The 14,243-nt window shown below is 56.4% G+C and overlaps 5 protein-coding genes across 5 annotated transcripts; 4 read left to right on the top strand and 1 right to left on the bottom strand.

The window, feature by feature from the left end:
- Positions 1 to 2,305: 2,305 nt before the first annotated feature.
- Positions 2,306 to 6,153, top strand: BDP55DRAFT_575638 (uncharacterized protein). The gene is made up of 6 exons (XM_060570775.1): positions 2,306 to 2,945; positions 2,999 to 3,202; positions 3,262 to 3,344; positions 3,396 to 3,668; positions 3,722 to 4,123; positions 4,186 to 6,153. Exons 1-6 carry the CDS (start codon positions 2,789 to 2,791, stop codon positions 5,752 to 5,754), a joined length of 2,688 nt encoding a protein of 895 aa, XP_060433468.1. The 5' UTR covers positions 2,306 to 2,788; the 3' UTR covers positions 5,755 to 6,153.
- A 106-nt stretch (positions 6,154 to 6,259) lies between these two features.
- BDP55DRAFT_651546 (ribosomal protein L3) lies at positions 6,260 to 7,951 on the top strand. The gene is made up of 5 exons (XM_060574062.1): positions 6,260 to 6,408; positions 6,459 to 6,514; positions 6,607 to 6,763; positions 6,817 to 7,490; positions 7,546 to 7,951. Exons 1-5 carry the CDS (start codon positions 6,373 to 6,375, stop codon positions 7,796 to 7,798), a joined length of 1,176 nt encoding a protein of 391 aa, XP_060433467.1. The 5' UTR covers positions 6,260 to 6,372; the 3' UTR covers positions 7,799 to 7,951.
- On the top strand, positions 7,875 to 9,283 carry BDP55DRAFT_651544 (uncharacterized protein). The gene is made up of 2 exons (XM_060574061.1): positions 7,875 to 8,733; positions 8,836 to 9,283. The coding sequence occupies exons 1-2, from the start codon at positions 8,193 to 8,195 to the stop codon at positions 9,090 to 9,092; spliced, it is 798 nt and encodes a 265-aa protein (XP_060433466.1). The 5' UTR covers positions 7,875 to 8,192; the 3' UTR covers positions 9,093 to 9,283.
- BDP55DRAFT_651541 (anthranilate synthase component I) lies at positions 9,284 to 11,970 on the top strand. The gene is made up of 4 exons (XM_060574060.1): positions 9,284 to 9,707; positions 9,804 to 11,220; positions 11,316 to 11,343; positions 11,407 to 11,970. Exons 1-4 carry the CDS (start codon positions 9,696 to 9,698, stop codon positions 11,516 to 11,518), a joined length of 1,569 nt encoding a protein of 522 aa, XP_060433465.1. The 5' UTR covers positions 9,284 to 9,695; the 3' UTR covers positions 11,519 to 11,970.
- A 33-nt stretch (positions 11,971 to 12,003) lies between these two features.
- On the bottom strand, positions 12,004 to 13,917 carry BDP55DRAFT_757730 (uncharacterized protein; the record flags this gene model as incomplete). Its single annotated transcript, XM_060580789.1, has 2 exons — positions 12,004 to 13,670; positions 13,756 to 13,917. 2 exons carry the CDS (start codon positions 13,915 to 13,917, stop codon positions 12,396 to 12,398), a joined length of 1,437 nt encoding a protein of 478 aa, XP_060433464.1. The 3' UTR covers positions 12,004 to 12,395.
- Between the last annotated feature and the right edge of the window lie 326 nt (positions 13,918 to 14,243).

Genomic DNA, 14,243 nt, shown 5'->3' with positions numbered 1-14,243 from the left:
CAGCCTAGCCCAACCCAGCTCAGTCAGCCAGCCAGACACACCAGTGGCACCACAGAGCCGGACTCAGACTGGGAGTTGATGGATGGGTGGATGGATGGTACCTCCCGTCTTCTCAAGGGGCGCTTCCCCGGGGAAGGGCTGGGAAGGGCTGCCTACCTATCCGTACCCTTCGGTGAATATTAACCTCCCTGGGCCTGACCTGAGGTGAACGATGAGGTGGCCACCTGGAACTTCAGACACGTGGGTTGTGCCGTAATGCAGTTTAGCGGCGGCGGCCCTCAATCGCAGCGTTTCCCCCTTTTCTGGGGGGTTATTCCATTATCTTTATTATTTTGGTGTTCCCTCTTTTTTATTGTTTTGTTTCTGATGATTCGTTCCCTTCTCTGACAGGCGTTTCGGTTGATCTCCTGCTCACCCGTCGAATTCAGTCTTCACACACCTTGATCGCATTTACGAGAAGCTTGTTGGTCACGACTCTATAAGGTCCGAACAGGAGCACTGGATAGCTGTTGTCCATGACCTTGGTGCTTGCTGGCTTAGAAATTTGCCTCAGGCAACCCAATCAAGACCCATACCCTCGGTGTTCTTCCGCCACACTGACTGGGAGAGATCAGAGAGGATGGCGCCGCGATGCGATGCGACATGGCTGTCTCTTGTTTCAAACTGGCTGCGAATGGCATGTCCAACTGGGCGGTCGCTGACATTCCTTGTCCGTAGATCCCTCGATGTGTCATGCCTCAGTGTGCAGATACTGCCAACAATAGGTAGTTGACTCTTACGATGCAGAGCCATAGAGCATTGCAGTCCAAACGGGGGGATACTCGCACACTTCTTCCGGTTGCTTCCTCGGTCTCTGACCTACCATGACATGCGCTGCCGCCGGATTGCACCGTGTCTCTTTGCTGGCACAGAGTGCAGAAACATGATAGTGTGGGAAAGGCTTCAACCGTCGCGAAGCTTTGTCCGAAGCTGCATCACGTTACGCAACAGCATGCGATGCACGCATCTGAGTGCGTTTATCTGATGGTTGACAGTCACGGTCGATTTCGAGGGGGCTTGGTAGGCTTGTTGGAAGCTTACCTCGGATTTTGTAGGATTGTCGATGAGCTTGCAGCACCGTTGAGAAGCAAGGTTTGACGATGCCTTGGCATCACGACAGGCCTGGACTCTTGTTGACGCGCGAATAGGGTTCCACTGAAAGCCGCCGCACTGCCAAGTTTGCAAGAGAGTCTGAATAACAGTTGACGACGCGATCGATGCCTTGTTGGCGGCAGTTCACCGGTGCAATTAACCTCAGAGATGTCAGGCTCCTTGGGGCTGGGCCGCTGGACTACCTGACCTCATGGCACATGGCTCTGGCTCTGGCGGCTCTTGGGGCCATCTCACGTCTTGGTGCATCTAATGACAAACGAAGCAAAGCGCGCCGAGCTGCCGACTCGTACTTTGCAGGAGTAATGAGAAAAAAAAAGGAGAGGGGTCGGGTCTGTCTGCAAGATGTGTTTCGCTAGACTATCATCCGCACCCACATCTTTACCACAGATTTCCGCAGTGAGGTCGACGTCTCCATATGCCAAGGTACGTTATCCACCTCTTTGCTCCCCATTTCGGAGCTGCAGGAGCCAAGCACTAAACAACCAAGAGGGCGATGGATGCCTCAAGTCTATGGGCCCCTAGGTATCCGTACGAATAGAGGAGGGGGATAGAGAGAGAGAGAGAGAGAGAGACAGGGAGGAGGGGCGACATGGCGTTCAGTGGGAGTGCCCGCCGCCCGCCTCCATGAAATCTGTATGTAATGTACGAAGTACTTCGTACTCCGTACCTGGGCCTGGCAGACGGCGTGGATGTGGATGTGGACGTGGACGTGGCCGTGGTGGTGGTTGTGGTTGTGGACGACGGGGGGGAACATGGGCATGGGCTGGGCGGATGGGCGTGAGCGTCCACGGATGAAGCGTGAGAAGCGTGGGTGTGGCACCGTGGGTATCGGCTCCAGCTAAAGGGACGCTAGCCAAGTTGCTTTTTCAGATGAGATGGGCTGGCTTGTTCTCCATCCGTGCCCCGTCTTTCACCCCGGCAGCAGCATGCACCCTAATAAGACACCCCCCGCCACACCCCCTGGTCCCCATCGTCTCGTTTCGCTCGCTATGGATCTGCTCTGCCAACCCCATGCCGTCGCCAAAGTAAAAGAAAAGGAACGGAAGGGTAAAAGAGTACGTACCTTTCGAGGGTAAGGTGAGTTTGGGGAGAGTGATGGAACCTATTCTCGCAGCCTCCCAACTTCCCTCTCACCTTCTTTTCCAATTCCCCAACTTCGCCCTGAGCTACAACGGGGGCGCTTCGATCCATTGCTGTCGGGTCTCGCATCCCTTCCTTACTCAAAACATCATCATTGTGTTGCCTCGGGGGCTTTCTGCGCCCTTCTGCATCACCACATCAATCTCGTCTTCTTGTTTGACTTTTCTGCAGCTTTTGGCCTGTCGTCGCTTCAGACTTTCGAGCCCAGCCTCCCGTTGACCGGTTGCACGTCGAACCTCAATCCGTTCGATTCGTCGCAACAATAGCGCCCGCGCCCTTGGAAGCCACGCCCTGTATTCCAACCACGCCAGACTAGATCAAAGACTTTATGGCCTCGCGCCTCTAAGTCTTCATTTCTCTACAAGTAAACTTTACCTTTTATAATTGCGACGTCGTTGCTGTTGGCATCCAGCGCCTCTTTGCGCGATCCTCAGACAATCCGTCGACGCATTCACCGGAGCACGCGCACACCTAGTACGCTTCAACTCCCAACACAATGGCCAACCATCACCCTTCGCCGACCATGGCCATGCAGGGGCAGCAGCACGGCGGCCCCCCTGGACCCCCTCCGCCGCCGGGTATGCAGCAAGGGCAGAACTATGCACCTTCGCGACAAATCCTCTTGATGAACGAAGCTGTCTGGATGCAAATTGGTAAGTGCATCGCGGTCATTCATACGCGCTACGTATTCTAACCATTGATACAGGCAGCTTTGCTGAACTCCTTGGAAACCTCGAGGAGGCCATGAAGGCCTACGATCGCGCCCTCCAAGCAAACCCGCAGTCGGTCGCGGCGATGAATGCCATCAGCTTGATCCTGCGAACGCGCGAAGAGTTCCACAAGGCAGTTGACTACCTGCAAGCCATACTCAAAATCGACAACACCAATGGCGAGGCCTGGGGCAGCCTGGGTGCGTAACAAGTCCCCGTTCTATGTTCAACCAACGCGACTCATGCTAACTGCTCACAGGCCACTGCTACCTTATGATGGACGATCTGCAGCAAGCCTACGCCGCCTACCAGTCTGCCTTGGTCAACTTGAGGAGCCCTAGGGTTAGTGCTGCCTCCGGCTCTCTGGGTTCTTCAAATACTAATACAGCACAGGAGCCCAAGCTTTGGTATGGCATTGGTATCCTTTACGACAGATACGGCTCTCTTGAGCATGCCGAAGAGGCCTTCTCCCAGGTCATGCAGATGCAGCCGGACTTCGAAAAGGCCAACGAAATTTACTTCCGTCTCGGAATAATATACAAGCAGCAGCAGAAGTACGGTCAGAGTCTGGAGTGCTTCAAGTACATCGTCAACTCCCCTCCCCCTCCGCTCACCGAGGAGGATATTTGGTTCCAAATCGGTCACGTTCACGAGCAGCAGAAGGATGTAAGTAACCACTTCTCGGCGATTCCCAACATTCTAACTAACGCACGCAACAGTACGATAGTGCCAAGGCTGCGTACCAGAGAGTTTTGGAACGCGATCCTAGTCACGCAAAGGTCCTGCAGCAGCTGGGCTGGCTTCATCACCAGCAAAGCAGCAGCTTCCAGAGCCAAGAGCGAGCTATCGAGTTCTTGGAGAAGTCCGTTGCCGCCGATCAAGGTGACGCGCAAAGTTGGTACCTCCTTGGTCGCTGCTACATGTCGCAACAAAAGTATCCCAAGGCCTATGAAGCGTACCAACAGGCCGTCTACCGCGATGGAAGGAACCCGACTTTCTGGTGCTCTATCGGAGTGCTGTACTACCAGATAAACCAGTACCGCGATGCTCTCGACGCCTACTCTCGTGCCATCCGGCTCAACCCCTTCATCTCCGAGGTCTGGTATGACTTGGGCACATTGGTAAGTGCAAGACCCGCAAAGATCGAACAGCCAGAAAAAAGCATCGTTACTAACCGACCTAGTACGAATCTTGTAACAACCAGATCAGCGATGCGCTTGACGCATACCAACGCGCTGCAGAGCTCGACCCTCAGAACCCTCACATCAAGGCCCGTCTGCAGTTGCTGAGAAATGGCGGCGCCAACGGAGGCCAGCCCCCCAGCGCTCCTCAGCCTGCCGATGTTCATCCTCAGGCTTACCAGGTCGGCCCCCCAGCTCCCCAATGGGGAAGCTCTGCTCCTCAGTCGCAGCAGCAAGGACAGCAGCCTCCTCCGCCCCCCGGACCCGGTGGCCCTGGAAGCAACGGCTGGGGCCGGCTTGCAGACATCAACCCCCCTCCTCAGCCACCCAACCCGTATGAGCAGCGTGGCGAGTTCCGCGGCCCGGCTCCCCCCATGCCGCGACAGCCTAGCCCGAGACAGGAGCAACAGCAGCAGCAGCAGCAGCAACAACAACAGCAGCAACAACAACAGCACGGTGGCCGCCCGCCGTATCCCGAGCCGCTTCGTCGGATGGCTAGTCCTCCATCTCACTACGCAGGACCGCCGCCTCAGCAGCCTCAGGGTCCTCCTACGTCTGCGCCGCGCACCATCAACCCTAACTACACTCAGCCGTCTTCTGCTCAAATGCCCCCTATGAACGTCGGTCCCAATGGCCCTCCCAGCCAGCCGCCTCACTTCCGTGGCACTAACAGTCCCCGACCTGGTGAGAGGCCCATGCATGACAACCGCATGCCCTCGCCCAAGTCGGCGTACCCTCAACACCAGCCCCCTCCGCCGCCGCCGTACAGCCATCACCCTGACGGCCCCACTCCCGGACCCATGGAAGCCAATGCCCCGCCTCCACCTCCTCCGGGCTCGATCACCGGAGACCCTGCATCGCAGCGCAATGAGCATGACCGCCCCCCTTCTGTGGGACCCAAGCGCATGCGTGAGTGGGAGGAGGAGTCTTCTCACAAGCGACCAGCCAACGATGAGAACCGAGCCAGGCTCGACGACGTCCGCCCTCGCCGCCCGTCGACTCCTCCGGGAACCCGGGACCAGTACCGCCGCAACTCGTCAGAGGCTCGCCGTTTCGAAGACCAACGCCGCGCCGAAGACCAGCGGAGAGCGGACGATCAGAGAAGGGCAGAGGACATTCGTAGGGGCGAGGAGCAGCGTCATGCCAATGACGGGTATCACCCGTCAGAGGCGGCGCACCACCAGCCCAACCACCCGATGCCCACCAACCATCTCCCGCCGATGCAGTCTGCCGCTGCGCCGATGCAGAACATCCTCCACGATGGACCGCAGAACGGACCCGGATCTGCTTCCGGACCCGCTCCCGGCGTTAAGGAGTATCCCGCTGAGGAGCGCCCACCTATTGAGCACACTCCCGCTCCCCGGCCTCCGCAGCCCAGCGAGCCCGAGCGCGCAGCGAGAAAAATGGACGTCGATGAGGATTACGATGATAGCGGCGAGGATGAAAAGAAGGGCGCCGTGGCCACTACCAACGGTTCGGGTCCGGCTCCGGCATCGGGGGAGACTAAGACGCCTACGAGCGCAAGCATCAACGGCCTGATGGGGCCTACTCCCAAGGTTGAGTCGACTTAATGGATCAACGGCTTTGGCGTGCTTTGCTTTGTTTTTATTTGTCTGAGGGATGCTGTGTTCTCTTATCGTGTATACCATTTCCTTCCTCGTCCTCGTTCTGTCTCCAGAATCCTCTTTTGACGGGAAACTGGTGTGTCTACGTGAGGCACTACGGTAGCTTATGAAGAGAAAAAGTAGTGGTGAATCTAGACTGCTTGAATGACTAAACAATAAATATCAAACCATATCTGGCTCCATCTGTCGCAACCAATTGACTGTCAAAGGAGGCGAATGAACGAGTACTCTCAGAAAAGTTCTGCTTCTTAGGTTGTAAATGCCGGGGAACCTCAAGTACCTGACCTATGCCCGCCGGTGGGAAGCTGTTCTCGAGTACGTACCGTTCCTTGCTAAGTATGGGCCTTGGGAAAAGCGCTTGGACCAGGCGGGAAGAAAAAGTGTGGAAAGTGTTTTTTTTTTCCATCGCCATTGCGCTCACGTGATTAGGGTGGTGCCTCCCGGCAGGAGGAAATCCGCCCACACGACATTTTTGCAGCCTCAGCTATCCCGACTTTGAGAAATTTCCCAATCGTCACTCCTCTCGATTGAACCAGTCAACTAACCTCCAGGTCAATCATCAAGATGTCGCACCGCAAGTACGAGGCACCCAGACACGGCGTCAGTTATACCTTTCGACAATCATCGTAATTACGACTAACATTGCTCAGTCTTTGGCCTACCTGCCGCGCAAGCGTGCTGCCCGTCACCGCGGTAAGGTCAAGTCGTAAGTTCTACCATCCACATTTCGCAATATTTTTTTTCGAGGCTTCGGCCAAGGGAAGACAGAGGCTGACAATGGCAATCTCTCTTCCACAGCTTCCCCAAGGATGACGCCAAGAAGCCTGTCCACCTCACGGCCACCATGGGCTACAAGGCCGGTATGACCACGATCGTTCGCGACCTCGACCGTCCCGGCGCCAAGGCCAACAAGAAGGAGGTCGTCGAGGCCGTCTCCATCATTGATACCCCACCTGTACTACCAACGCAGCCCGCTTGGCTCTGTGCCTATGGCTAACAACTCTATAGTTGATCGTTGTTGGTCTTGTGGGCTACATCGAGACCCCCCGCGGCCTGCGCTCGCTCACCACCGTCTGGGCTGAGCACTTGAGCGACGAGATCCGCCGCCGCTTCTACAAGAACTGGTACAAGTCCAAGAAGAAGGCCTTCACCAAGTACGCCAAGCAGCACTCCGAGAACTCCGGCGCCTCCATCACCCGCGAGATCGAGCGCATCAAGAAGTACTGCACCGTCGTCCGCGTCCTCGCCCACACCCAGCCCCGCAAGACCCCCATCAAGCAGAAGAAGGCCCACCTCATGGAGATCCAGATCAACGGTGGCTCCGTTACCGACAAGGTCGACTTCGGCTACGGTCTGTTCGAGAAGCCCGTCGAGGTCAGCTCCATCTTCGAGCAGGACGAGATGATCGATGTCATCGCCGTCACCAAGGGTCACGGATACGAGGGTGTCACCGCCCGTTGGGGTACCAAGAAGCTTCCCCGCAAGACTCACAAGGGTCTGCGTAAGGTCGCCTGTATCGGTGCCTGGCATCCTTCCCACGTCCAGTGGACTGTCGCCCGTGCCGGTCAGAACGGATACCACCACCGTACCTCTGTCAACCACAAGGTCTACCGTATTGGCAAGGCCGGTTCCGACAACAGCGCCTCCACTGAGATTGATGTCACCAAGAAGACCATCACTCCGTATGTTTCTGCTTTCCCGTGTTTCTGGTCCAGCAATTTACTGACACATTTGCAGCCTCGGTGGCTTCGTCCGCTACGGTGAGATCAACAACGACTTCGTCATGGTCAAGGGCTCCATCCCCGGTACCAAGAAGCGTGTCATGACTCTCCGCAAGTCCATGTTCACCCACACCTCGAGAAAGGCCCTCGAGAAGATCGACCTCAAGTGGATCGATACCTCGTCCGAGTTCGGACACGGTGCCTTCCAGACGCCGGCGGAGAAGAAGCAGTACCAGGGTACCCTCAAGAAGGACCTTGCTGCTCAGTAAATCGCTTCTTCTTCTCAAATTTCATTGTATCATGGTCATGGCATCGGTGTAGAGGGTTCACGTTACTTTTCGGATGGTTTGGGACACCTTTGAGGTTAAAATGAGTGCCGAGAATTCAAAAGTCAAACCAATGATACCTAGATGACCAACCCACTTGTAATCCCTCGTGTGGCTTGTGAAATGTGAATGCAATTGCAAACGACTTCAGAGAAGATGTTAAAAAGGCTTAGATGGGCGTCAAATCCAGTGCAAAATTCGTCCAGAATTTGTGGGTGCTTAGCATCGACGTCCAGCCAATGCCGAGATGGTGGGGCGGCGAGGTCTGGCCAGCGAGCGAACGATTTGAGGCGTAGCTAGCCGGCCCCCCGTTGCGTCATTCTATCTGTACCCAACCATGGCGTGCAGCTTCCCGCGAACCAAGCTCGCGACCGCAACACCCCTCTGTACGCTTGCCAGCTATCCTGCAACCCATAAGAAGCGAGTAAAGATCTCTACCCCGCGAACGCTGTACCGAAATCTCTGCCATCAGACCCTCCCTTCATCTACGACATCTTCCGTTTCGCGCAACGCATTCACACTACGACGATCGATCCTCGCTCCAAGCAGCAGCAGCACCATCACAACCACCACCAGCAAGCTCCTTCACCCTCGTCAGGTCGCTGCCAGCACGTTCTCGACTTTTACACACTTGAAGATGTCCGACGCAGACTACGCGGCGTTCTTGGACAAGGCGAACCAGGACCCCAACGAGGGACACGCCACTACGACCAGCAGCAAGAGCAAGGAGTTCAAGGCAAAGGACAAGGGCGTCGAGGTGCCCAAGGCCATTCAGGATGTGTTGAAGCAAGACAAGGTGTACATCTCGGACGCGGACGAGCCGTTTGTCGGCGTTGCGTTGCAGTGGGATGAGGCTGGCAAGGGTCTGCCCGACGAAGGTGAGTTGTGCCCCTGATGCTCTGCCTCCGCCCTTTTCTACGCCAGGGGAAAGAGGCATGCGGTATATGTAATACAAGGTGACTAATGAATGTTGTGTGTAGTTGAATTCGCGCAACTGATTGGCCACCCCGATGCCGAGAACGCGGACGTGGAGCTCCTCGACCCCGTGGACTGGGACTCGAACGGCGATTACAAGGACGTCATCGAGGCGGTCCGCAAGGCGGGCAAGGGCAACGACGTTAGAGTTTACAAGGTGCCAAAGGGCGGTGTCCGGACGGAGTACTGGCTCGTCACGACGGATGGGAAGGGAAAGGAGGCGAAGCTCGTGGGCGTGAAGGCGCTGTCTGTCGAGAGCTGAGTGTCCCTCCTCCGACTCGCAGCAAGGATGGAAAACCCGAGTAAATGTGAGGCGGGACGGAGAGACATGGGGCAGCCAGCCGGTCAGCGTGGTCCTCTAACGGTTCTATGAGCAGTGGCTGATTTATACGTAGCACAAACGCAGCTCATGTTTGTACAGCAATATTACCAATTATAGCAGAATTCCCCCTCTGAAAAGGCGTCTTCTTTCTGGCCGATTTCACTTGCAACATCGAGGATGTGAGCTGTCTTGACTCTTACTCATTCAGGTCATCGATCTAGACCAGATTGGCGGAACAATGGGCTGGTGGTGGGGTCCCGTTGTGTCACTGATCCTTGACGCACACGCAGCGGAGGTGCCACTAATGGCAACGCCTTGTCTTTCACCTTATCGAAGCGCAACGGCAGCCAAATTCCGCTTTATCGGACCCTACCACCCCTACCTGACTATGTGTGACCCCTCCACGCATCGGAGGCTAAATAATTCAATACAAGTCCAACCTTTTAGGTACGGGTGACTCAGATCAACAAACTAAATACACAACTTCCTCTCCACGCAGCGCCTCACCGATAATTCCCAGCTTCGTCAAAGGACCGGATCAGAATGTCGGGACCGGTAAGTCTTGCTCTCTCTCCAATTGACCTCCCGCCGGCCCGCTCCACGAAGCAAAAGACTCGGCAAAAGCTAACATACCGCCCGCCATTCTCACAGCGCGCCGTCGTACCGTCCCTCGAGACGGTCAGGTCCATCCTCACCTCCCCGGCCACGACCAACGCCGCAAAGAAGCCCACCCTCGTCCCCGTCTACCGCCAAATCTCCTCCGACCTCATCACCCCGTCCGCCGCCTACCTCAAGGTCTCGGCACACCACAAGGACTCGGACTTCTCCTTCCTCTTCGAGAGCGCCGCCACAGAACAAGTCGGCCGCTACAGCTTCGTCGGCGCAGGGCCCCGCAAAGTCCTCGCCACAGGTCCCGGCCATGGCCCCGAGTGCGACCCCCTGCCGGCCCTCGAGGCCGAGCTCGCCCAGCACGTAGTCGCCCACGTTCCCGGGCTACAGCTCCCGCCCATGGCCGGCGGTGCCGTCGGCTACGTGGGCTACGACTGCGTGCGCTACTTTGAGCCCAAGACGGCACGGCCCATGAAGGACGTCCTGCAGATCCCCGAGTCCTTGTTCATGCTCTTCGACACCATTGTCGCCTTTGACCGCTTCTACGGCGTCATCAAGGTCATCACCTACCTCCACGTCCCCAAAGACACCGCCCAGCTCGAGGCAGAGTACCAAAAGGCGACGCAGACCATTGACGAGCTCGTCGCCGTCCTCAACTCCCCCGACATCCCCATCCCGGAACAGCAGCCCATCAAACTCGGCCAGGAGTACACCTCCAACGTCGGCCAACAGGGCTACGAGGCCCACGTCACGGAACTCAAGAAGCACATTGTCAAAGGCGACATCATCCAGGCCGTCCCCTCGCAGCGCTTCGCCCGCCCGACGACCCTCCACCCCTTCAACATCTACCGCCACCTCCGGACGGTGAACCCGTCCCCTTACCTCTTCTACGTAAACTGCAAAGACTTCCAAATCGTCGGCGCCTCCCCCGAACTCCTCGTCAAATCCGAAGCCGGGCGCGTCATCACGCACCCCATCGCCGGCACCGTCAAGCGCGGCAAGACGCCCGAGGAGGACCAGCGCCTCGCCGACGAGCTGCGCAGTTCCCTGAAAGACCGCGCCGAGCACGTCATGCTCGTCGACCTGGCGCGCAACGACGTCAACCGCGTCGGCGATCCCTATACCGTGCGCGTAGACCACCTCATGGTCGTCGAGAAGTTTAGCCACGTTCAGCACCTCGTCTCGCAGGTCTCGGGCGTGTTGAGGCAGGGGCAGACGCGCTTCGATGCCTTTCGGAGCATTTTCCCTGCGGGCACGGTGTCGGGTGCTCCAAAGGTGCGCGCTATGGAGTTGATTGCCGAGTTGGAGAAGGAGAAGAGGGGGATTTATGCTGGTGCGGTTGGGTATTTCGGGTACGGGGGTGTTGATGAGAAGGGCGAGGAGGTGGAGGGCGCTATGGATACGTGTATTGCGCTGCGGACGATGCTTGTCAAGGATGGTGTGGCGTATTTGCAAGCCGGTGAGTTGCTGCCCCCTGATCCTTTCGACTCCTTTTGCTGTCATGGGGTTTCTTTGGCGGTGAGATGTTTAGTATGCTGACTTGTGATGTCTTAGGTGGCGGTATCGTATTCGACTCTGACGAGTAAGTGATCTCTTCCGTCTCCTCCCAACATCCCAAGATTTCCATACTGACTCAACTTTCTAGGTACGACGAGTGGTTGGAGACAATGAACAAGCTCGGCGCGAATATGCAGTGCGTAACGACGGCAGAGGAACTCTATTACGACCAGCAGCAACAAGCGGCGGGCAAGTCGTAAGTAGTTGGTTGTAAAAAGCAAGAAAAAGTCCTCCCCCCATTTAGCCATGTTGACAATAAATTCGATACCTTTTCCGAATCACTCGGTCACACTTACCCTCTCTCTTTCTAGACTTGTGAGGCCCTACCTAGGTCGGTACTAGATACAGAACCGAAACAAGTAGATGGAAAACGCAAGGTGGAATATACACAGGACCACCCCAACCCAGGCCCCAGGCTGACCGAGTGTTCTTGCCTTTATTCATATCGATGTCGCTCCTTCGTCAACCAAGCCCAATCGATCCCCATGGTCGAGCGGTATAACGCCCTGGTCCGTTAGTATAGAAGTTGGTATGGAATCTCGAGAAGTCGTCGGATGGAGAATTTCGTAGGGGCACAGTTCGATTCACGGACTACGCACCTGAGCTTTCGCCTCTCTCTCTCTCTCTCTCTCTCTCTCTCTCTCTCTCTCTCTCTCTCTCTTTCTGTTTTGCTTTGTTGTCTCCCTCTTTTCTTCACTTTAGCTGTCATACTGTGATTAAAGTGTAGACAGAAAAGGGGTAGGTTCAAGTGGGCTGGTGAAGCTCAATATATATGGATCCAACAACACTTCTGCTCCTGCTTTTTCTGCTTCAGGTAGATACAAGGGATGAGACACCATGGTAGGTAATAGTGATACATGGGAGTATATGCCATAGAATTCTGGTATTAAAATCTTGATATTTACTCATTATATGATGCCCGCAGATCCGCATATCCAATGCCTGGATCGCCAGTCAACCATTGTGTTTCTACACAAACTCCAGAAAAGACTGTCATGGACCCATGGTATAAGTGTAAGTGAAACTGTAAACCTCAAACCCGCCCCCCGGGGATTAATTCCCAACCACACAACCCTTTCAAAACAAATGATACGAGGGTATAAAAACCGATCCAACACCAACCCCAATCGTCGCCAACGAAGCCCACAACACCGCCCCGGCAACGACGCCGTCCTGCAGAATCCGGAGGTGCTTGTTCCGGCTCGCCCGGCTCCGCTCAAACACGCGCCGCCACAGCCACCGGCGCTCGTACGCCGAAACCCACTCCTCACCCCGGAAAGAGAGGTAATTCTCCGCGCCGAGCGTCGAGAGCGCGGGTTTGCGGAGGGGATCGACGGCGCCCGCGACGCTCTCGCTCGTCGCTGCGCGGCGGTGGGGGACCCTCTCCTTCTTCTGGTTCACACCACCGGTGCTGCCGTGCCACCTGCCTGCCTCCAGATCCGGAACCTCCCACGGCCGAACGTGGCGTCTGCGCGCAATGTGAAGCGATAACGAGACGCCATCGAGCGCAGCGACGAGGATCGCTAGACCGGAGAAGAGGAAAGGCGTGGAGAGGAGGCGGTAGTACCGCGAAAACGAGGACAGGATCAGCGCGACGTCGAGGCCGAGACCTAGGGAGAGCAGTGCGACCCCGAGGAGACGGAGGAGGTTCGTCGCGGCGCGGTTGGCGTTGGCCATGCTGTGGCGGATGAAGTCTGGGTGGAGTTTGCCGCGGAGCAGGGCCTCTGCTTTTTCAAAGGCCGGCAGGAGGGCTGAGGGGTGCGTTGTGGAGGATGTTGCTTTGAGGACGGCGGTGCGGTCATCTTTTGTGAGGTTTAGACGGCGTGGAGCGGTAGCGTGGATGTAGTGTTTTGTTATGGCGTCGATGTCTGCGCGGAAGGGTTGTGATGATGCTGGTGCTGGAAATAGGGTGTTAGTGAGTTTTGTTAAAGATCCGGTCATGCATGATGGGCCATGGAGTATCCGACTGACAATCTTACCTTGTGGAACTGTGGCCCCTTCCTCCTCTTGCTTTTCACCATCTTTGAGAACGGTTGCCCTGGGATGAGAGAAATTCGTTGCCGAAGATGTGTCGCGCGTATGGTTCCCTCCCGCCTTGGCCTGGACGAAACTGCTATCCTCGTCGAGCATCTCGAGGATATTGCTCACTTTACTCGAGTTCTTTGCCCTCCTCTCCTTGGAAGTGAGCTTCCTGCCGCGGTCCGGATCCCAGCGCGGCGCAAGAGCACGCTGCTCAGGCGCAAGAGTCGTCCACGAGTGGACGTAGCCGCAGTACCAGAGGAAGAATTGCAGCGGTTCCGCGTCCTGCTCGACGTAGACTAGATAGTCCACAAAGTCGTTTAGTGAGCATGGCTGCAGATCATACGGCTGTTAGTAAACTTTTCCTCTTGACTACCCGTCGCCTCGAGATCGAGTGCGCCAAGTGGATATCGCTCACCGATTCCGTGTTGTTCCTGATCACTTCTTCAAAGGCAAGCTGGGGCGGAATCCACTTGTCTGTTCGCTTCGCGCGGCGCCGGTAGCGCCGGCAGTCCTCGTCCATCACCGGCGGGCGCCATGGCCGCTCCGGGCCGGGAGTCTGATAGAATCTGAGCGACATGTCGTTCCACCCTTCTAACGCCGCTTTACTCTGTTGCTCGCGGTCTTACAGCTCGTGTGTAAGTACGGAACATGCAGACGTGGGAAATACGAGGTGGATGAGCCACAGACTCGAGATTCGAGAAAGAAAAAAAGGGCTGCCAAATAGAGTCTCTGTCCAGTCTGACACTCAGACCTCTCGGGGATCCGGTATGGGGGTGTGTGTGTGACTATGTGCGGTGCGGAAGGGCGGGTGGGCTGGCCACACCTTTGTATAATACGAAAGGAAACGAGAAACCAGGGATCCAACAGAACAAAACACTAGCTTCGAGATGTTGCGTTTGGTGC

The sequence above is a fragment of the Colletotrichum godetiae genome (assembly GCF_030913485.1).
Source record: "Colletotrichum godetiae strain CBS 193.32 chromosome Unknown BDP55scaffold_7, whole genome shotgun sequence".
Classification (NCBI taxonomy): Eukaryota; Fungi; Ascomycota; class Sordariomycetes; order Glomerellales; family Glomerellaceae; genus Colletotrichum; species Colletotrichum godetiae.
This window is presented reverse-complemented; position numbering and strand designations above follow the sequence as displayed.